The sequence below is a fragment of the Ambystoma mexicanum genome, chromosome 2q, assembly GCF_040938575.1.
Source record: "Ambystoma mexicanum isolate Mex_15411 chromosome 2q, UKY_AmexF1_1, whole genome shotgun sequence".
Classification (NCBI taxonomy): Eukaryota; Metazoa; Chordata; class Amphibia; order Caudata; family Ambystomatidae; genus Ambystoma; species Ambystoma mexicanum.
In genome coordinates this window covers 875767435-875790609 of record NC_090924.1, presented here as the reverse complement: position 1 = coordinate 875790609, position 23175 = coordinate 875767435, and the positions used below count along the sequence as shown (strand labels likewise).

Genomic DNA, 23175 nt, shown 5'->3' with positions numbered 1-23175 from the left:
GGAAACTAACACGACAGGGCGTATATATGGGGAATTGAGAAGGGGTGAGCTCATTGGTATACTACCAACACGTGCAAAATGGGTCAAGGACCTGGGAATCGACTTAAACGATCAGCGGTGGGGCAAAATATGCAGGCGAGTAAAGATGTCTACGTTGCCCTTGCAATATCTAATGCAGGCATTCAACACTAGCAAAGATGTATCTGGGATTGGATTCACGCTGTTGGTGCTGTAAACGGGCAAACAGTGATTACTACCATATGTGGTGGAGCTGCCCACTTATTCAGACATACTGCGATGGCTGAAGGATATGGGTGGGGTACACAGGCCAATGGAGCCAAGCTTGCTGCTGTTTGGAGTGCGTGAGAAGGAGGAGGATATGGGGAGCGGATCACATGGTCCGAACCCTATTAGTAGCAGTAAGGAGTTGTGTGGCGCAACATTGGAAAAGGGGGAATGTGCCCACTGACAGCGAACGGGTACAGAAGGCAAAGTCCATATATGATATGGAATACCCGACGCATCTCCTGGACGAGGCACACACAGACATTGTAGGGATTTGGCTGCCTTTCTTTAACAAGTATGGTTGATAGCCTGCCTCAGGAAAATAGAGGAATCCACTAGTTTTGACGGAAATGTAGGGGGAGGCGGTGGTATTGCATGTAGTGGGGTGTGTGAGGTGGAGAGAGGGGTGGAGGCTGATCTCCGGAGTTAAATGTTGTCCATTGTGGTGAAAATATTGATGTGTTGGAAGAATGACAATAACATTTAATTTTCAACAAATAAAATATACATTTGTACCTCTTCAGATCAGGCAGAAATAGTTTCCTCCTGTGGCATTAGGTGTACTACTGGTCCGAACATAAGCACAGAGTTGTGTGGGTGAGAGCAGGCGGACATTCTCCTCCCTATGTGTCAGTTTCCTATTTTTATGTTGAGAATATTTTTATTCCCGTTTTTTTCTTTTTTGGGGGTATTTGCCAATTTGTAGAAAGTAAATGTGGCTGATATGCTCCTTATCTGTAAGGCTATCCTGCAGGTTTCCACACAGCCAAATTGTCATGCTTCCATTACTGTACAAAAAAAACAAAGGGTGCATGTGCAGGTTTTAGTATAGGGTTGTCAAGGTTGTCATTATAACATTTTTATCATCACAAGGAAACTTGAAAAGAAAATCTGGGGCAGAAAGCTCATATTATCTCATTGTCTCTTCTGGCCAAAGATTGTGCTGTACCTTTCTGATAGCCCCCATGCCAAGACCTGTATTTAATCTGATAACAATGGCATCTAAACTCCCAAACTCCTCTTAAAGATATGTTCTCCATTCAGTTCCCCTGACTACAGCCCAGTCGCAAAAACATTACCTTTCTGTAAAAGCAACACAGGCTGCAGCCATCCACCCTCACTCTCCCCTATCCTGCCTCACCCTTGCCCGTACCCTTAGATAACCCATGTATTAATAGTATGGCCCACTGCCATCAGTGCATGTTCTGTTAGATAGATTATCTATCTATTTATATGTACTAGCAGGTGTACCCGTGCTTAGCACGGTAATTCCCAGGGCTAGAGCATGCAAGTTTGAAGTGCCGTACCCGTACGGCTGAAGCATGTAAGGTTTGTAATGTTTAGGTGGTATGGATTCATCAACTTCCATGGGGAATAAAGTTTCTGTAATCCTCTTGAGGGATTTTCCTAAACGGGTCCTCTTTGAGAGGAAGACGAAACTAAGTGCAAAGACCAATGTAAGTTTCCCCCAGACTTATGGCAGCCAAATACTAAACTTAGATTATTTGAGAGAACATGGAGACAGTCCTACTCTGCAGAATTCAAAATGGCATACAGCTTGAGGAGCAATAAATGCCATAAAACAAAACGTTTGACAAATATATCAAATAAATATATTCCCCCAAATTCTCAACCAACAGAAATAACTATTCAAAAAAGGAAATGAGTTAAGGGATCTGTCTTAATTGTGCCAACTTTTTCCTTCTTTTGCTAATCTCTGGTCTTTCATTCTAAAATGATAGACTCGGGAAAAACATGTAGTAAAACTCAAATTTCCAGAAATCTGAATTTTAAGATGCCATCTTTACACCATCCATTCTTGCACAAGAACCAAACGCATTTCCCTTACTTTGTAATGAAACATTTATGTAACTTGTCCAAGTGTGATCAAATCAAACATCTGGCTGGCAGGTGCCTTTCACCCAGGATTGCTCGCCTACCAGGGAAATACGCCCAGAGCTATGAGGAACCTTGAGGTATTATGGGGGTGGGGCAGAGGCCACTCTGTGACTGTGCCCCGATTTAAGTGATACTACTTCCCTCTCTGAAGGGAGGGCCCAATCTGTGCTGCTGAGATGATCGCCTCATCTTATAACTTCATGTTAAAGGTACTGAATACTCCTGTCACCATACCACTGGCTTTGACAACAGTGAAATTAAAACCTGTAACCACTTATACTAGCGCTTATTTTTCCACTTGAAGGTGCTAACCTTGGCATGATTCACGCACATGTGGGACTTGCAGGACACAATCTGTAGGATTGGTTCTCTGCCTACAGTGAGAGAGAGAACACTTTACCACAACACTCACAAAGGCTTACTTACCCCAGAATCTCAGGATATTCAGGGGCCAAGCACAAGGAAGTCAAACACGGGCTGAGTGCAAGGAAGACAAGTGGGTACTACATGTGAAAACGTACTGAACTGGGGGAAGCAGAGTTTAGAAGATTGGAGCTTAACACTGGCATGTTGGAGGGGTGAAATTTTCACCTGGCACAAACATGGCCAATGGTCCTTTTGTAATCTCACTGTCATTCGGTCCACACAACAGGGGCAAATGAAGATGGATTCAAAGCACCACCAATTGCAACGGTCCAAACAAAGAGGGTGTGAATTGGGCCCATCAGCACCGAGGACACACTATTCTCTGTACACTTCAGAAGGGACTGTGTGTATGTAGCAGGTAGTTGGAGGTCGGTGTGCTTGAGTGTGATGTCACCAAGCAATTATGAGAGAATGCCAGCAGAAGTATTGAGGAAGTTTATGAGATGGAGAACCTGAAAAACACCTGGAGGTGGGGGCGTTGGCAGGACGGACACAAAGAGATGTCGTCTTGATTTCCTCTGCTTGTGCTGGGGGAGTCGGTCCCCGATGTAGCGGTCCTATGGATCTGCGAGCCGCAGGAGTGCTGATGTGAGGCATCAGAGAGTTGGAGCACGCAATGGCGTGGTATCTGCAACTGGTGAGCCCTGGTGAGCCCTGCTCCTTTGCAAAAAGCAACCCCCTGCACAGATTCTGCAGTTGTCAGGGTGGACATAAGTCCAAACCCAAGAGCACTGAAATGTGGGCTTAACCTGTGACCAATACTTCTCATTGTTTACACACTATACACGCTAGTGAATAACTTGAAATTCCTACCCTGTGTCGTCAGAACAGCTAATGGAAAACCAAGGTGCCTTCAAGCGGATAGAGTGGGAACGCTGCTTATGAGGCGAGTCAGCGTAATATATCATAGACAATACCTAAGGCGCTGATGATGCCAATAATGCCTGGATGCCGCTTCCCCCCTACCTAATGAAATACCCCTGTATTTTATTACTGATAATGTTAGATTATTGTTACTGATGATAGCATTCAGGGTTTATGCTGGGGGTGGGAGGAAATGTTGGAGGAAACATTTTGAAAATGTGGGAGCCCAGGTCAGGCCATGGCAGGATTCATTAATAGAATAAGTGGAGAAAGCAAAAACACGGCATGGTAGCACCCATACATCCCACTTATGGTTCTCAACCAATGAAAATTCCCAAAAAGGAACTGAGATTTGCATCACTTAACATTCAGGGGCTAAATTCACCGGCCAAGAGAAAGTCGCTTCAAAGATTGTGGGAAAAAGAAGTATCCATTGCATTGTTGCCGGAAACCCACCTCTCCTCACCTGATGAGAAAAGGTTATATAATAAAAACTTCCCCTGCAGTTTTTCACCTCCTTAAGAGTTGAAGAAAAGAGGCAGCACAATCATTATAGCTAAGGGAATCCCTTTTAAGTTAATATTGCGCAGCCCTATAGGGAGATATATTTGCATAAAATGTACTCTACTAGGTCACCTTTCCACCCTGATACCATACAATAAGGCCCCAATGAAACCAAATTAATTCCTATCAAACACCAGTTGTTGAAGGTCTGATCATTTTGGGCAGCGACTTCAACTTAACCCCAGTCCCGTCCAGAGATAAGACATTGCCACTATGAGGGGCCAGAAAGGAGAAGTGGACACAAAGTTGTAATATTTTCATTATCAGACATCTTCATTAAAACAAAAAGGGTTGGATGAAGGCTCATCTGTCCCTTTCCTAAAGAGAGTTTTCCTACCTAGGAAACTAAAACTAAAGATCAGTCTTTGTCAGGTGTTCAAACTTATAAACTGCCATTGTGTCCAAAACATACAAATCTGACCCTCAACTAGAAATGAACAACTAAGGGTGCAAGGTAATGTCTCTGACTTATGTTTGGCAAAAAGTGTTAATAATCAAAGAAAATTGATTCATCCAACAGCAGCAGCCCTTTCCCAGGAGAAATCCTTGGGTTCAGAGGATGGTTCCCTTCCCCTGGATATGAAGGTACAATGGCAAAAAGTGTCTCTTTCAAATGTGAACAACCAGACGGCTAGTCCCCGGGGAATCGCATACTCGGGGGGCAAATTAAAGTCCATCGCTTTTGGATCCCGACCCTGGTGGTGGACAAGTGAGTGAGGGTCACCTGGGTAGGGGGTCCTCGGGGAGTGGGGAAAAAGCACCTGATGGTGAGACATGGTATCACCCTTTTCCCACAGCCCATCTAACCCCCTGTCCCTACCTATTTTATGGGAAACTACAGCTCCCATAATTCCTTCCCACTTCACCCTGACAATACTACTTAGCCGAGGAAGATGAGGAAGGAGGCCAGGAAGATTACCTCTAATGACCATGTATCTTTATTGAGATCAGGCAGAGTTCGGCACGTACTCCTAACTACACACACCTGCCACTTGTTAACACTTACTGTTAGGATAAAAGGTGGTGCACACAAGCACACTCTGAGCGAGGCTGGGTATGTGAAGGAGCAGCTCTTTCGGGGCTGATGCCAACCAGGCTATCGAAGTTGGAAGGCCAAGGGGCTGATCGGCACTTGCAGAGACAAGAGAGCCAGGTGAGAATTCCATACTTTCAGAAAGCCGTTGTTACGCTTACCTGGTATCCACGGGGACGCCACCCAGCCCTGGTTGGATGATTTGCACTCTCAAACCCTCTCCCGGTCCCTTGGTAAGGCCTCTGGTTAAAGATGGGTCTGCAATATAGGAGAGCTGCATTCAATACCAGATTGTCTTTTATGTTTTCCCACCTCCCTTGGCCTCAACTCCTTCTTCCCCCTTGGGCCCTCTCCTCACCTTAATATTGTAAAAGGTGGATTCTACGTCCTGCTCCTCGTGGCAGGGGCGTGTAGATGTGGGGGGCGAGCAGCGAACAAGTTACTTCACTGGTGCAAGATCCCCCCCCTGTGGGAATCCAGGCCTGCTGCGACTCCGTAGGTTTGCTGCTTTACAGTCTTTATATGCAGTTCTTATGTTCCTCTTAGTTCGAATAATAATGTCTTGCTTCTTTCCTTTTAGGTATGGAAAGGTATTTTGGTGTTGTCATGCAGTTTGAAGATGAGCATGGGCCGGTAGGCAAAAGCGCGGTGTGCGCGATGCTGTCCGGTGAGTAATGCGCGATGCGTGGCGCTGTTTCGCCTTTTATATTGCTAACCTGTGTCTTTTCTCTCCTTGCAGGTTGCGATGTTCCTCGCCGAGCGCCATAATGTTCCAGCAATGATACTGACCAGGAGATGACTACCCAGGTAAGAGTTGTGTGGCTTTCTTCATTCGGGAGGAAACGTGAGTGAACACTTACTAATGCTGGCTGGCTTTCTTTCTCCTCTTTCCAGGTTATGGTATTCCAGGATGCATGCGGTGCCGGATGATGGAGTTCATACCTTCAGGTGAGTGGAACTGAAGTCGGCGATGGATTGAAGACAGGATACTGTTCCAGGTAAGTTTCGTAGTGTTCTTTCTCTCTCTGCAGGTCCTTGGTTTCAGGTAAACTGGCATCAAAGAACTGGACACGGTGAGCGTTATGCTGCCCACAGCATCTGCTGTTTGGGTGCGGTTTAAATAGTCTCAGGTAAAGTAGTCCCAGGCCTGCCACACCCAAAAGACCAGACCGCATAGCTCAGTTCCTTGTAACTGAGCTATGTGTGTGTCTCCATGTTGGCTGAACCCCCTCTACCCCAAGTTAAATAGTCCCAAGTAAATAGTCCCATTCTAATGTTGGTCTTCATGATGGTTATGAGCCTGGCGCCAAAGGCGCCAGGACTGACTCCAAGAGAGTCTTGGATGAGGTTTTAAGGCCTTTGACCTGGCCCTAACTGGAAGGCTGACTTGCCAGTGAGGGCCAGGGGCAAGAGTCATGACAGCCGTAAGCCTTCCAAGACTGAAAGCGATTGAGAAGAAAGGATATACCTTCAAAGAGCCTCAAGGCGGCCCGCTCCCCTCCCGGGTGAAGGACCAAGTCGGGGAGGAGCAGAGGAGTTATTGGTAACAGTCTTGACTGCTACATGAAAGGCATTGAAGAAACTAAACCCAATTAACACGACCTGTGAGTTATTGAAAGCAACAAAATCTCGGTTTGTGTTAAAGGCAAATGAAACTGTAACAATAGTTGAAGGTTGCGCGTGTGCTTATAAATGTGTAATGGAAAAGACAATTGCTGAACTGTGATGAGTGGTCCTGTGAGGCGGCTTCGCACATTCGAAAGGCTCTGTAAAATTTTTGAAGTTGTGATAAAGTGGGAAATGAAGGCAAGAAAGTAACCACAATCCTGAATGAAAGTTGATTGAGTGGAAAACCGAAGTATATGAACTTTAAATACGCCCAACAGGGCACAGTGGGAACTTTAAGCACGCCAAGAGAGCAAAGTAAAGAAATTATGTTTCCAAGGAACTAGAAGTACCAAGAAGCATTGGTGTTGAGAGTTGATAAAGATTGTTTAAAGAGTGCTTATGCAGAAGTCTACGTAACATTCTTGCAGTTTCAAAAATCTTCGACAGTAAAGTAAGATAAAAGTTGTATGAAACGAAACTTGGGGAAGGGACCCCCCTAAAGAGAAAAGAAGATTTGAGCCCAGTGAGAAGTGGAATTACAAAGGTTTGTGAAAAGGAAGACAGGCTTCAACCCTGCAGAGGGAAGACTGTGTAGAACTGTGGTTAAGTACAAGTTAAGAGTTGAACTGTGCATTTGTGGCAAGGTGACAAAGCCTGAAGAACTTGTTGAACTGTCAAAAGCTTGACGCCCAAGCCTGAACTGTTGAATTGTACCAGTAAGCCAAAATGTGCCAGATTGATAGAATTGTGCCAACCACCTACCCTTTTTAAGAAACTCTCAAGACCCTGTGCTTCTGAACGTGGGGAAGGAAGTTGTTACCTAAGCCATTCTGACATTTCCTTTGAGACCCTATTTTTCAGTTTTATATCCCCTTTACACATTTACCATTTGAGAAGGAGGGCAAGGACATATATATATATATATATATATATATATATATATATATATATATATATATATATATATATATTTTTTTTTTTTTTGTATAGGCCTTTTTATTTTGACTAGACGGTCTTAGACTTGTTTATTTGTTTAATGGTCCCCATTACACCCATTACACCCATTCTAAGTTAGGGCCAGTTAGGAACCCTCCCAACCTTACCAAATACAAAATAAAGTTTTTTTAAACTTTCATCTCTTGTGTCTTTGTCTGCTGTTGATACCATGCCTTCCCTACACAAACAGTTTCTTGAAGATAGCAATATTATGTCTTTCAAACAGTTCCTTTTGGTTCTTTATACTCAGTTTAGAAAGTTATTGTGTAAACAATATGTTCCCTAACATTTAGCTTTTCCCAAGTTACTTTGCACTGAATTCATAACAAGTATCTTATTTAGATGAGAAGATCCATATAAGGCTTTCTTTAACCTCTTTTGTATCTTGCCTGACTACCTGATGTGCTCCTACATTAGTAATTCTCCTGTGAGCTCTCCAGGTCTCTTGGTATATCCCTCTGGCAGGTATTTTGGTCTCAACATGAAAGGTCTTCGTTCAACTTCACAATTTATTATTTTAATTTTTCTTTACATTTGTGTAACAGGTATCGCAGCGTTTGTACAGTTATTTGCTTACGGTAACACTTGCTGCGTCTTTCCCCACATTGATCTCTCACACATGTGGACTTGTTCAAGTTCTGTCTTTGTGCTTTTTTTGGTCGGTATTCAAATATTCTTATTTGATTTATTTGCTTATATGCATGTCTGTATGCCCCTGGGTCCCCAATGCCTCTGGGCAGACTCGCCGGTGTCTTGCAGTGTTCCCTACCTGTGGCACGTTGCTGCAGTGAAGCTTCCTCTCTGGGACAGCATCCTTTGAATTGCATACCTTCCTCCAGGGCTCTCAGCAGCTCTGCGCTCACCTGCTCGTTTCTCTCCATGACCGGGATTGAAGACTGCCGCTTAGCGGCACGACCGTGTTTCCGGTAGCTCTGCTGCTTCTCCTGGTACTCCAAAGTTCCTCCAATGGTGCCAACTGCGTCTCTCCTGGTCTTGCTCCATGCCTATAAGTAACTCTCGAAGTTGGGAGCGGCTGTCTGGAAGTGCCTGTTTTCTCGATCTCCTTCAGCACAGTATTTTCCTGTACTGCTTCCTTCACTAGCTCTGCCTGCATCTCGAGTGCAGATACTGTTTTTTAAATGTCCTGTGGACTCGTGCTTCACCAAAACAACTAATTAGCATATTCAACTTTGTGTTTCTTTCAATCTGCGTCAACTCCTTCTTCCGCATCCTTGTCTCCCTACTTGAAGCTTTATGGGAATTGGAGTCCATAGAATTTCTAGGATTTCTAAAGTGATATTGTTTAGGACTTTTACTTAGAAAAACATTAGAAACGGGAGATGTAAGGTGTATGTTATGTATATGCGAGGTATGAATGTTATTTTGTCTAGAGTGATTTGCAGCAAGGGGTTTCTGGGTTTTACAGTGGGAGGGATTGGTACAGTGACAACAAGCTATCAAGCACTTAGTAATTCTGAGGCCTTCTCCACTAGCATATTTCATCTCTCCTGATGGGGTCATCACCTTCCCCCCGACAGCCGTCTCCTCCCATGTGATCCTCCCTCATAGTACCACCCCCAAGGGTCAGGTAGTGGCTGCCATCCCCTGGCCACATGGGAGGAGATTCTTTCCGGGGGAATCAGTGAGGACTCCATAGGATTCATCAAACCACCCACTGCATTAGACTTCAGAAATGCATTTTGATTCACAGAACTACTAAGCAAACTAAATTTGAGAAATGTATTTAGATTCCTAAACCCGGAAGCACGTGGCTCCCGCAGTTTACAAATGTGCACATAGGTTTCTCGAGGATAGACCTCATTTTAGCTTCATCCACTTTGATCCCTTGCATCCCAAACATTCAGATTGATGTTTGGATCCTATTGGATCATGCACCCATAATAATGGAACTGTCGGTCATGAGACTTTATCCTGCAATTAGGCCCCCATGTATACTACAAAACTCAATCTTAAATAATTTGACTGTTAAAACCGACATAGCGGAAGTCAAAAGCAATTATTCCTTAGAAAATGAAAGGGACGATGGTTCACCTTCCCTAAAATGGGCCGCAATGATAGCTGTAGTTAGGGGTCAAAGTAATTGCGTGAACGTCCGCAAATGTTAAAATACAAATGCACCATAGGCAAACACTAGAGGAGGAAGTTCAAGACTCAAACTGTACACAAGCAGGCTGCTTCATTCAAATCCATGAGAAAGTTAAAAGCGTCCAAGAGCAAATTGGAGAACCAGTTAGCCAACAAAATTGCTTATGCAATAAATGAAACCAGTCAGTTCCATTATGCATGTTGTAATAAATATGCATGTTGTAATAAAGCAAACAAAATCTTAGTTCATAAATTGTGTAAACTTTGCAAAAGAATTAACATTCCATGCCTGCGAGATGAAGGGTAGGTCCAATATGATGAACGAAAATGCAGGATTATTCAACAATACCAGACTACTACATATATGAACCCAAGAGAGACTAGACCTCGACAACTTAATAAGTGTCAAGAAGGTAGTCGCTGCCATAACCTCCCTGAAAAATACAGCTTCTGCTCCCACCAGCTTCACAGCTAGATTTTATAAGACTTTTAAACCCAGACTAATCCAACATATGACTAGGACTTTCAACTAATTTCTAGAAACTGGCTCAATAACGCCATTGATGGCAGAAATGTCCATTATCCTCATTCTTAAACCTTGAAAGGACACATGGGAATGTGCCTCTTCACGCTATTTAGACCATCATCATTATGCTATTAAAAAAAGATGTACCTCAAAATGTTAGTAAATAGATTGGTGATTGTTATGAAACATTTCCCTTTTTGCAACTTTCCCCCCATAGTTTCTATGGACCCCACCCCCCAAATCTTTTTGCTTTGTTTTTTAAAAAATGTTCTGACTTTTTGAGGGGAAGTAAAGCCTTCAGCTCCACTTCCCCTGCCGTTTGCTCATTTATTGCTGGGGAAACTGATCAGTCCTTCACACTATCAGTACTGGAGAATATTTCTGTAACTTTCTAACATTGCACACTGGCTCTTATCCCCACTGCACTGCATTTGCATTATATCTTTGCACCACATTCGCTTTTTACACGATTTTTGGTTAGTTTTGATTTGTCCCTTAGGACATGCTGGTGGTAGGAGATCTATTTTTTACAATTTTGTGTTTTTTTTCTAGTGTACACATTTGGCTACTAAACGTAGCTAGCGCACTAAAATGGGCATGCCAAAAAAAAAAATCATTGCATGTCCTTTGACCATATTGTTGTTTTGCCTTCTTCCTGCTTTACCAGGTCAGGAAATCCCATATAAGGTTTGCGCTTGCCTGGGAAAGCTGCTGCTTTCGCGGGCTAGTACTGCCTTTGTGTGTGCGTGCCCCAGGAAGTGGGTGGGACTGTCTAGTCCCAGTCCACATCCATGGTGCCTGTGACTCTAGGAGTGGGACATGAATGGAACCAATAGTTGTCCGTGATTGGACACCTACTCTGGGTCTTAAGCATTTTATCCCCGATATTGAACAATCACGATTTCCCGCTGGGTCAATCGAAATCATTGTTCAGACAATGGATCAATGGGGTACTCGAAAAATCTGGCCCAATTATACGAGGATGATGCACTGCTATAATTCATATAGTGCAAAGAGGGTTTCAATCTTGGTGTAAATTAGAGATTTCGATACGCTACGAAACCCGGGATCAAATCAAAAGGGACTACATGATAACTGCTTGGGGGCTGACGTGCGAAGATGGTCTTACACATTCCAAATGCTATAATTTCAACATGCTGCTTGCGAGAGATGATGGAAACACTGGATTGACGTATATATGCACAGTTGGGCAATATGAGTACGCAACCACACAGCATCCAAATGCACCACAAACCAGGAATGTGCATTAAGGCTTTGCTACCGGTGGTAGCACTTGACTGCTATACTCCATTAAATGCACCCCACAACACCCCAAGACTGCTGGAGGCGCTGCAGAGCACAGGTTGATTATTACCACATATGGTGGACTTTAATAATAATAACTTTCCCAAAGATTCAAAGATACTGGGAGGAAATCCTAGAAAATCACAAGGCCGTAACAGGCATTGCACTACCTTTTGGACCTGCTAATTATTCTATTGGTCGCCCCAGTTGAAGAGCAATACCCAGGGGATATGGCAAGGCTTTCCATGCACCTGCTTCTGGCAGCCAAAATAACAGTTGGTAAACTGGAAAACTGTGGCGGGCCCTTCGATACTCGTGCCGTTGTACAAAGTGTGTGACACAGTAGTGGTGAAGTCCCCCGCCCTAATGGACAATTGGCTTCCAGGGCACCTAAAAACCTGATTGCCCCCAATAGACTTTCGCCAGAATTATCCCGCACTAGCTTATACTCCAGTCTCACTACGCTGCTTTGCACTGACCTGAGAGCCGGTTAAGAAAATGGACTCTGAATTCATGATAGCAGAATAGACGAAGGTGGAAGGGCATTAGCGGAAGGGTGAATAACTTGGATGTGTTGCGAGGTGTGGCGAACCAGAAGGAGTCGGACTAGGTATTGACATGGTCAGGGTTTTTCCTTTAAAATAAAAATTAAAACGCATATCTAGCCCTACTGTTAGGAGTGAAGTTGCCTGCCTATCAAAACTAAAACTAATGGTGCTTGTCAAATTCCAAAAAGAAATGGTCCTTAGTCCAAATCCTAACGTCTAACTGGTTATTACACTTTGAAAACTTAACAGAAAGGAGGAGGCTGGAGCAAAAGCCTCTGTCCTTAGTGGTTGCCTAGCCCAATGTTTTTGATCTCTCTCTAAACAGAAGTATTAAATGTTTGTCAAGGTTGGGGATCTCTTTCCAAACAACGGTTTTAAAGACATGCTTGTCAAATTCTGGATCTCTTTCCAACTAGAGGAATTAACGAAAAGTTCATCAGAGTGAATCAATTTCCTGTCTGCAGGTTCTGATTGCCACTTTTTCAAGTCTTGATATATATTTCATACGGTTTTCTTTTTCTCAGGAAAGACAATGTTTCCATCCCACACCAAAACCATTTACTGTGTCCTTGTCTGGTTTTGAAACAATTGAACTCTCCAGGTTCTTTCTCTTCCCAGTGCTGTTCACTAGGTTTCCTGTTTTCAGGGTTCCCCTAAGTCCTCTGGCCCTCTATCAGGCTTGTTTTAGCAGGCCCTCTGTACAGCATCTGTCCAGGTTTTCTGGGCTTCTGTAACCCTTGTGGCTTCTTCAGTCTTGATTATAAATGTGTTTTGGTTTCTCAGGGCTCTCCGAAGCCCCCTGGCCCTATCATAGGCTTGTTATATCTTTATTCATGTTTATCTGGCTCCAGTAACCTTTATGGCATTCCCAGCCTTAGATCACTCTTCTCGCCCGTCTCCACAGCGTTACCTTTTTGGGAGCATTCACTTCCCCCATGCTACACAGTTTGGCAGCTAATACACTTCTCATGCGTAGCTCGGGGATTAGGTCTCTCCGCTGCAATCTGGTCTGTGCCTCGGTTATCGGGCCTCAGTCCCACCGCGGCTTCCGTGTGGTCGCATCACCAGGTGAGACTGTTGCTTTTCTGAATTTTTCCCGACCGTGGCTTCTCGGTCGGTCAGGGCGCCAGCTTTCTGGCTAGCGATTCGCTTGCCACGCTACCTCTGGCTACTTGGTCTAGCGTGGCTCCGGCCCTCCAGGGCGTCTTCCCATCAGAGACTCGCCTCTGTGTAGGATTCTCTCCTTTCCATTCAAAGTTACTTGTAGTTTTATGTACATCACAAGCAAAAGGGTTGTGTTGTTTCTCTTTAAATGTGTAGGTCAGGCAAGATCCAGCATTACCTGAAACCAAAGAGGTTGACAAAATGTCAATATTTGGTGAATCCAAAACATGTGGGCATACAGTGTACACTAGAGGTGGAGTTCCTTATCGGAATGGAGGTCCTTGTCCCCAACAGGAGAGTCCCTCCATGTGTGGTCCCACTTGCCCAGACTCGTAGGGAGGGTATTGCTGAGTGGGCTCACTCCCCTAGCCTCAAAGGGGTGGCTCCCTTCTGGCGAGAAGGGACAAATTGTCCAGATTCGTCACAGGGGGTATGTTTTATGTCTTTTTTTATATTTATTATTTATTTATATTGAATCACACTTGACCTGTATGTATACTTCATTCACAGTCAGATGTGCCACTCTGTTTAAACAAAGTCTGTAGGTGGCTGGAGGCAAGGCCTGTCCCAAGTCTGTGTGGTGACTCTTCAATGTAGCTTCCTGTTGTCAGAGGCCTCTTGCAAATCAGCAGCTGCCCATAGTATATAGATTGAAAGCTGCACTCACTGTTTAGAGTGTATGCCACCCTCCATGTTTTTATGCATGCTTCTTGACCACTGAAATGATAGAATTGATCTTGTCATGATGTTTTTGTCCACTTAATTTCATCCTTGTTGTACAGAAGTCTATTTTATTACACAGCACAGTACACAAAAGCATTGACTATACCAATCTATTGTTTAAGGGAATCTTAGAAGGTTTTGCGCTTACCTGCTAACTAACTTATAATTATTGAGTATTTTCTTTTTTAATCAGGTGCCTGGAAAATAATTCCACTTAAAACGCATGAATAAATAGGTGAAGTTGCACAATGCTGTCCACCTTTATTATTTGTGACACTCACTTTACTACTCCTGTTATTAATAAATCCCCTTCGCGGGAATCACTTATGTCTGTAACTCACCCAGTTCTTTGGAGGAGTGCTAGTGAGTGCAATTTCAGCCTTCCAATTTCTTTTTCATTATTTACTTGCATTTCTTTTAGGTTCATTCCAGCCTTCCAATGAAATGATGCTTAAGTTCTACAGCTTTTATAAGCAAGCCACCCAAGGACCTTGCAATATCCCAAGACCTGGCTTCTGGGATCCTGTCGGCAGATATAAATGGTAACTATTGATTTCAAAGATTTATTGGGCATTGATTTGCACTAGGTATAGATGTTTTAAGTTATTTGACTAGAGGTCTATAATTGTAAGCTTTGTTTCCATCTCACCCAGCTGGCCTTTGCCACGTGACTAAGACTGGTTCTGCCAACCTCTATAACATGAAAACCAAGAGTGATCCAACAGCATGGATGGGGGCTCATAGCTCAGAATCTTTAGAAAGAACTAGTGGCTTATCAAGCACAGCCTTGTGGATGGTAAATGCTCGTCAACCTCCACCTTCTGGGCCATTTGTATAGCAAGTTGGCAGTTTGCAATTATTCTTCTAATTTTAAACAGCCACACCCAGGGCCACATTACGAGGATGGCGGTAACCTGCTGGTGCTACTAACCAGTTGCTGCCGTCGCACCGAATCCACCACCTGATATCCCAGTGCCACGGGACATTACTAGTCCTGGTGGCCCCAGATATCAGGCGGTGGATACAGGAAGACCCCATTCCCGTGGAGTCACATAGGACTCCACGGGAATGGGTTCACAGAAGCACTGGCACAGTTGAAAACAGTGCCAGTGCTTCCGTGAAAACTCTGCCTTCCGGGGTCGTTGTTGCTGGCAGGTCGCCCCGGAAGACATAGTTGAGTGTGGCGGTGCGGAAAGGGTGCTGGTACGATGCGACCAGCACCCTTATTTGCAGACCGCCACACTTAGAATGAGGTCCCCAGACTTACTTGAGTGTTCCCCCACCTTTGGTACAGGTACATTTTCTTTCCATTGGGGAAGCAGGCAGCGGGATTAAATCTGCCTGGTAAACGCCACCTGCTCACATACCCTTTTTGGTCTCCCTTTGATCTCTTTTGCACAACACTGACATTGACCCAGTCCAGCAGTACATTGCGTTTAAAAAAAAAAAAAAAAAAAGGAATGATAAATGAGACTGTTCAATGTCCACCTAACTAACATGTTGGAATCAATATCGTTATTTCATAGAGTGTAAGAATTCTCCTCATCCCCCTGTGTAATTCTCCATAACAAAGTCCACTTTCTGTGTGGAACACTTTTAAGATACGTCACATGTTTTTACTTTACGAACAGTGGGTTATGTGATGAATCCTAAGGCTTTGTTCTTTTTTCCCTGGGCGGAGACACCCTTTTTGAGGCTAGCGAGGTGAGCCCAATTAGCAAAACCCTAGCATGGGGTTTGGAAAAGTGGACCTCACTGGGAGTGATTCCCCAGAAGGGGACAAGGACTCCCATTCCAATGCGGAACACCCTGTACCTTAGACGTTATCGGCATACATAATGAGAAACTGATGGTACATTCAGCTGTGGGACCCAAAATCATGCTGAAAGTGCCTTTGGATGTTTGGCTTAGGACAATGCTGGTCTCTCCATGGGCTTGACAGCTGAACATAAACAACACACTTCTTTTCAATGGATTGCTTTTCTACTGCAGATTCCTCATCTGATAGATATTCCCTCCAGCTCTGCTGCTTCGGAAACATTTTCGACGGGTCACGTAGGGGACCTCGACCCGGTCGTCGATCAGTCTTGCTCGGCATCTGGTCGTTGCCTCCGGACGTGACGTCAAGTGTCGTATAAATACCTCGTCACTACGCCCCACACCTCAGTTCCTTTTGTCTGTGTGCTAACATGCTGCTTGGGAACACAGGCGAGTCTTCAACTCACTCAACGTTTTCGTCAGAAAACCGTTTTACTTTTTCCTTCGTCGATGCAAGATGTCAGTCACTCTGGTATCGGATTTCAAGCGGTTTACCGACTTTGGCACCAAGATGTCCAACACTGACCCACAAGAGTTGTGTCTCTGGTGCGTCGACACGGGTCACGGGACTCCGCCGTGCGCCTAAATGCAGCCCAAATCCCTACGCGACCCAACAGCTAAACTCACCCTTGGTCAACCACCCTGTAAATCACTGGTACGGTCTACCGTGGTTTTTGGAGGCCAAAACTGAGGGGCACACCCCTGAAAAAAGAACATAGGTGGAAAAAAAAAAACGGTCCCACTCGAGGAGCCATTCTGCCTAGTCCTGAAAGAAGAAAAGGCTTCACTGCCACCGTCGGGACTCTGATTCGTTGACGGATAAAGGTAAGCCGTCTGCAGGGCTTACCCCCCGCCAAGATGGGAGGATTTCAAGTCCTATGTGCTTGACATGTTTAACAAGCATGCTGTAGTTGGCGTGGCTAAACCCCGCTCCCAAGCAGCAGGCTTCGGAGCCAAGAGCGGCTCCCAGCATGTCTGACCCCTCTAGTGCCCGGCACCGGTTAAATCTTTCAACACCGGAAGAGGTTCAATGGAAGCCAGATCAACCCTGTGCATCTAAGGATGACGCTGCTACATCGTCTCGATCCTGATTGACACCGACATCCACCATATCAGCACCGACAGACAAACCCTTGACATCAGTGGTTGTCGAGAAAATCTTCACACCACAACTCTGGTCCGAATTTTTTGATACCATGGCAGGTATCTTTGGCGGTAATGACGCCGATGATCAGGGGGATGTCGACCCCATTTTCTCGGGTACAGGAGGGGTCGATTAATTTGAAGATCAAAATCAGCTTGTGCAGCTGGCTCAAGCCCTCCATGTCGGTCTGGACACCTCTCCATACCTCGAATTCCAGCAATCCCAGCCCTATTTCCATAATATGTCTAAATTCAGGGCTTTAGTAGAAAGGGTTAATGATACCCTAGGCTTGCATTCATCAGTGGCGCTGATACAAGGTTATGAACTTAGATAGCTTAGATGAAGGCCGCACCACAGAGCGCAATATGCCTTTAAACTCTGCCATTGCTGATCCATTAACAATTATGTGGCAGCATCCGTGTTCTATTCCGCACGTCAGCTCCACCATTTCCAGAAAATATAGGCCGGCTAGAGGAGACCCTCCATTCCTCTCCACTCCTCTCCTTTCCTCTCCTCTCACCTTTCCCATAGGGGCTGGTTATGCAGGCTGCCACTGTCTCATCTAGACCTGCATCTTCCACTTCAACTCTGCCTCCCAACAGGGAAGCAAAAAAGAAAAGTTGATGCATTAGCAAAGAAAGCATTTACTTCGGGCAGTATGGCCCTTAAAGCTACAAATGTGGCAAGAAGTTTTGCCAAGTACTCCTTTGGTATATGGACAGCAGATGAAAATGCTGCGCAGTATGTCATAGAAGGAGAGCTGCGCGAGGGCTTCCTACAGCTAGTGGAGGATGGGCAAGAGGTTGCCAGACAGTCGCTGCGAACGGACCAGGACATCGCCCACTGTGTGGGCCGGTCTATGGTGTCAGCAGTAACGCTAAGAAGGCAGGCCTATCTAAAAACATCTGGCTTCTCCCCTAATGTAAGTTAAACGTCTGGACATGCCCTTCAAGGGCGACCTTTTCAGGCAGAAAGCTGACGATTCCTTAGAAAAAGATTTGAGGCGTGGTGCAGGGAACGCAAGATCTCTTGCCACACCACTACAGTGGAGTTCCTTCTATCATTGGCCGCAGCAGACCTTCAGGTCACCACGGTCAAAGGTTATTTGGCAGCCTTGCCTGTGTTTGAGATCCCTGGATCAAGGCGTGTTTTTTAGGATCCGGCTGATGGCACAATTCCTGAAAGGCCTTGTAAATGAGTTTCTGCCAACTTCCTTTGTTTGTTTGTTTAGTATTTAATATGCGTGCCGGACCCGAGGGTATCAGGGCGCAAGCAATAAGAAGTCATACAGCTTGGTACACAGGTTACGTTGGTTACAAGGTAATAGCAAACATCAAATCTAGGAATAATTGGTATATAGATGTGAGCAGTCCTACCGCAGATGGTGGTAGGAAAAATATACACAATAGACCATATAAGCATATACAATATAAGGAAAAATATCCACAATAGACAATGTAAGCAATCACTATGCAGAAGAAATGTACAGTTATTTACACGTGTGGTCGGGTTCTTCAATATACAGTTATTTACATATGTGGTCTAGTTCTACGAGTTCATTTGTCAGCATTCTCTAGGAGCCATATAATCAGGTTTTGCCTGAATTTAGTGAAGGTTTGGCCCATTCTGAGTGTGGTTGGTAGTGAGTTCCACAGTTGAGCTGCTTTGCCTGGGAAACGGGTGCCCCCCAATAGTAGATAGTTTAAAGCGAGGCACCTGAAGGCAGTTGGAGTTAATTAGTCTTGTGGGTCTAGTAGAAGTTTTTCTAGAGAATATTTCTATTAGATATTGTGGTGCTTTGTTGTTTAGGCTCTTGTGGATGAGGTAAGCTGTTTTTAGTTTCATTTTCTCAAGTGTAGATAGCCACTTGTATTTCCTTCGTGTTTCAGAAATATGTTCTTTCTTAGAAATACTAAGTGCAGCTCTAAGGGCATTGTTTTGAGGTATCTGTATTTTGTTGATAATATATTTACCGCTCCAATGTATAGGGCATTGGAGTAGTCTAGTCTAGATAAAATGAGCGCTATAACTAGAGTCATACAGCTGTTAGATGAGAGGAAGTATTTGCCAGCTCTAATTAGTTTGCATGTGTAAGCTGTCGAGGAGGCTAGGGAGTTTACCTGTTTGGTAAATGTGAGGGTGGAGTCTAAGTAAAAACCTAATGTTTTTATTTCCTTGGCAACCTTGATAAGGTTCCCATCAATGATGAATGATGAGTAGTTTGTGCCAAGTCTGGTGAGAAGAGATGCGGATCCCAGGATGAGAAGCTCTGTTTTGTTGTCGTTCAGACAGAGGCCGTGAGTGGCCATCCATGTCTGAACGATGCTGTACATTTTATTCACCAATGCTAAATCCTTGCAGTAATCCCCGGTAAGTGGCAGGAGGATCTGGGTATCATCTGCATAGTTAGTGTAGGTGATACCCAGACGGTCCAACTCATCAAACGGGGGCTTGGTGAATATATTATACAGGGTTGGAGAAACACATGAGCCCTGGGGCACCCCACAAGTGATGGGGATGGGGTTCACGGATGCAGAGAGCGAGAAGACCCTCATGGATCGGCCGCTGAGGAAAGATTGTATCCATGCTATAGCTTCGCTAGAGAAGTGGGCAGCTGAATCCAGGTGGCTACATAGGACGGTGTGATCCACCAAGTCGAAAGCCGCCAACAGGTCTAGGAGGAGGAGTAGTGCCAGCTTTCCATTGTCTCTTGGTTTGTCTATTTGTGCTTTAAGATCAATGAGAGCAGTTTCTGTGCCGTGTAGTGGCCGTAAACCAGATTGGCGAGAGCCTAAGTGTTGGTTAAGGTCCAGGAAGTTCTGGATTTGGATATATGCTACCTTGTCTAAGATTTTCAATAGGAATGGCACCGTAGTGATGGGCCTGTAGTTGGTTGGTATGGAGGGGTCTAGCATTTGTTTTTTAAGAAGTGGGAGTAACAAGGATTCCTTAAGATTGCAAGGTATTGTGCCGGATGTGAAGGAAGCATTAATAAGTTTGGTAATGAAAGGTGCTAGTTCCCTAGCAGCGTCCTTGATGAGTTGTGCTGGGCATTGGTCACCTTTGTAGTTGGATGGTTTGAGACCCAGTATAACTTTCTCAACCTCTATAATGGAGTATTTGGAACAATTTAATTGGGTGGCATGCTTAGTTTTAGGTGGAGTGGATTTGTTTGGTGGTGATGTGGTGACAGGTAGTGAGGCCATTTTTAGTGCTATTTTGTTTTTTAGGTTGGACACTTTGTTGGCTAGTGCATGCTGGAGCACCATGTTTTATCTTTGACACAGTTGTCTTGGGATATGATAGGATTTTCTAATTCTTTTAGAATCATGAAGAGTTCCTTCATACTAGAATTAGCTTGCGTTATTCTAGTATTTTAAGAATCTTGTTTGGCCAGGAGTATATCCTTCTTGTGTTGGGATGAAATTTGCATTAACTTTAGTTTGTTTCCTGCAGTGGGATTAAGTTTCCAGGCAGTTTCGCATTTTCTTTTGTCTAGTCTTAGATTTTTTAGATGGGGAGTATACCAGTTGTTGAGGTGACTTTTAGGCTTACTATTTCTGAGTTGTAGTGGGGCTATGTTGTCCTGGAATGGAACCCGGATTGGAACCTAAATCTGGTACTGACTTTTCTGATGGTGGCTCCTTTTGAGCCTATGCATGGTTGTCCCTTAAGTCTTCGTTCTTTGAAAACAACCTTTTCGAATGGATTGTGTCCTCCCACGTATTCCTCATTTTAGGTATGTTATCTCCCAGTTTTGTTGCTTCGGAAAAGAAATTTCACCAGAGGGCGCAGTGTTCGAGGCCGCGGAGTCGTAGTCCCTCGAGGGCCGCCGTCGAGCGGTGACGTCATCTGCTGTATAAAGGGCTCGAGCAATAATGCTCTTAGGGAACGTAGAGGTAAGCTGGCGGTGGGGGAGGAAACTTACAAGTCTTCTAAAAGGCAAAAAGATTCGGATGAATCTAGTCAAAAATCTCGACATGGGTCGAGGAGGTAGAGATTGAAGAGTCGCTCGAGTAAATCCTCCTCGTCTTCGACTAAGAAGTCAAAAAAGCGACGTCACAGGTGGTCTTCCTCCTCTGAGAGGAGAGTAACTTATCCATCCAAGCACGATTCCCCTGAAAAATGGGAGGGGCTTCGATGCTTAAAATATTCGAGAAAGCGGCCTAGACCCCCTCGAAGTTGTCGCGTGGTGATCATGCCTCTACCCACTCTAAAAATGACAGAGGAATATCAAACTCTAAACACGCAAGAGCCGGAAAAGAGTTGAGTGCCATCAAGGGAAAGTTCCCTGACGCCTCGTACTAAGACAAAACCTCTGGTGCATAAATCGGTGGTAGCGGAATCTACATCGAAGTCGAAACTCGACTCAACACAGTCGACGACTACTGCGTCAAAACCGCCCACGAATGCCTTCACGAAACCGTCAACGCCTTTGACTGTATCGAAGCCTTCTTCGACAGTATCAAAGCCTCCTTCGAAAACGTCGAAGCCAGCGTCGTCTTTATCGACGCATTCTGTAATCCCGACACCCAAGTCGACGCCATTGTCCATGCCTAAGTCGATACAACCCTCTTTACCTGAAAAAGCTTTCCATCCTCAACCTAGACAGGAATTTTTCAGATCCATGTCATCCATTTTTGAAGAACACTCCTCTGAAGAGGATGTCACTTCAGCTGGAGTTAGGTTTGGAGCCAGAGAGGTCCCCGAAGAGATAGTGGACCCAAATTCCAAAATAACAGATCTTTATGACTGTCTACAAAATGCCAGTGGCCTAGACACTTCACCTGAAGTGGAATTTGAGAGACCAGACCCTACAGATCATGCTGATCCTAGTTATAGAAATCTCATGGGAAGGGTAATTGATTTTATGGGTTGGAAGGCAGCTTCCCCAAATTTCAACCAGGATGACATGACGGACATCCTGGGTGTGAAGGTCCTCTAAAAGATCCTTTTCTTCCATTCCATAAAGCACTTCAGAAGAGGGTGATGGTAAATTGGAATACTCCTGATTCTATTTCAGCAGTAAACAAGACATTTGTACCAAAATACAGGCCATCTTTCTCAGATCCGGAATATCTATCTAAACATCCCTCCCCTGAAAGTCTAGTGGTTCAAGCTGCAACCTCCACTAGGCAATCAGCTTACCCCTCAATACCACCAGACAGGGATGATAGAAAAGTTGATGCTTGGGACCGGAAGGTTTTTTTCTTTGGGCAGCGTGGCCCTTAAATCGACTAATGTAATTTGTACTTTAGCAAGATTTACATATACTGTGTGGGACTGCATGACATCAGCGGCTGATCGCATCCTGGAAGGTGAGGAACGGGATGGTTTCCTGGCTATAGTAAAAGATGGTAAAGAGGCTATGGAGGAATGCCTTCAGTCAGGACTGGACATTTCTGACAGTGTAAGCAGGTCCATGGCCTCTAGCACGGTCCTACACAGGTTTGCATGGCTAAGGAAATCTGGCTTTGCACCTGATGTGCAATCTAGATTACTTAATATGCCCTTTGACGGCTTGTGGTTGTTTGTCAGCAAGGCAGACGAGAGCTTGGAGAAGCTGCAGACCTCAAAAGCGGCAGCAAAATCACTTAGCGCCACTATAAGAGAGCCTCAACAACACTCTTACGCAGGCTCATCTTCCTGGAAGAGTCGCCCCTTTCGTTTTTACTCCTCTTTTGGAAAAGGGAGGGGGCAGGCCAGTCAAAGAGGCCAACAGAGAAAACCCTTTTGTGGTGGAAAAGGGAGAGGTGCTAGAGATCAGCCACAGCAACGACTACTACCTACTCAGCCACTGCTGCAGCCGCTGCAAAGCCACTTTGAGGACTTCACCCACAAGACCACAGTGGGAGGCAAAATCACTCGGTATCTGTACGAATGGCGGGGCATTACATCAGATGCCTGGGCACTAGAGATAGTGACCCATGTTTACTGCCTTCTTTTCATCAAAGACCTCTTGATCGTCCAACGGGAGCCAACTCTGTAAAAATTCCAGACCTGCTCCTTGTGCGGGAGATTTTAACCCTGCTAGAGAAAGGTGCAATAGAACATGTACCTGTAGCGTAAAGGAACAAGGGTTGGTACTCCCCTTATTTTCTCATCCCCAAAAAGGATAGAGGATTGAGACCCATTTTGGACTTAAGAAATTTGAACAAATTCCTCA

The 23175-nt window shown here is 44.8% G+C and overlaps 1 protein-coding gene across 6 annotated transcripts in view; it reads left to right on the top strand.

Moving 5' to 3' along the window:
- Nucleotides 1–23175, top strand: part of ACBD5 (acyl-CoA binding domain containing 5) — an 803722-nt gene that overhangs the window by 146350 nt on the left and 634197 nt on the right. For all 6 annotated transcript variants that reach the window (XM_069648118.1, XM_069648119.1, XM_069648117.1 and 3 more), the window contains one exon: nt 14469–14589. In XM_069648118.1, coding sequence (XP_069504219.1) covers nt 14469–14589 — 121 coding nt within the window. The remainder of the gene's footprint in view (nt 1–14468; nt 14590–23175) is intronic.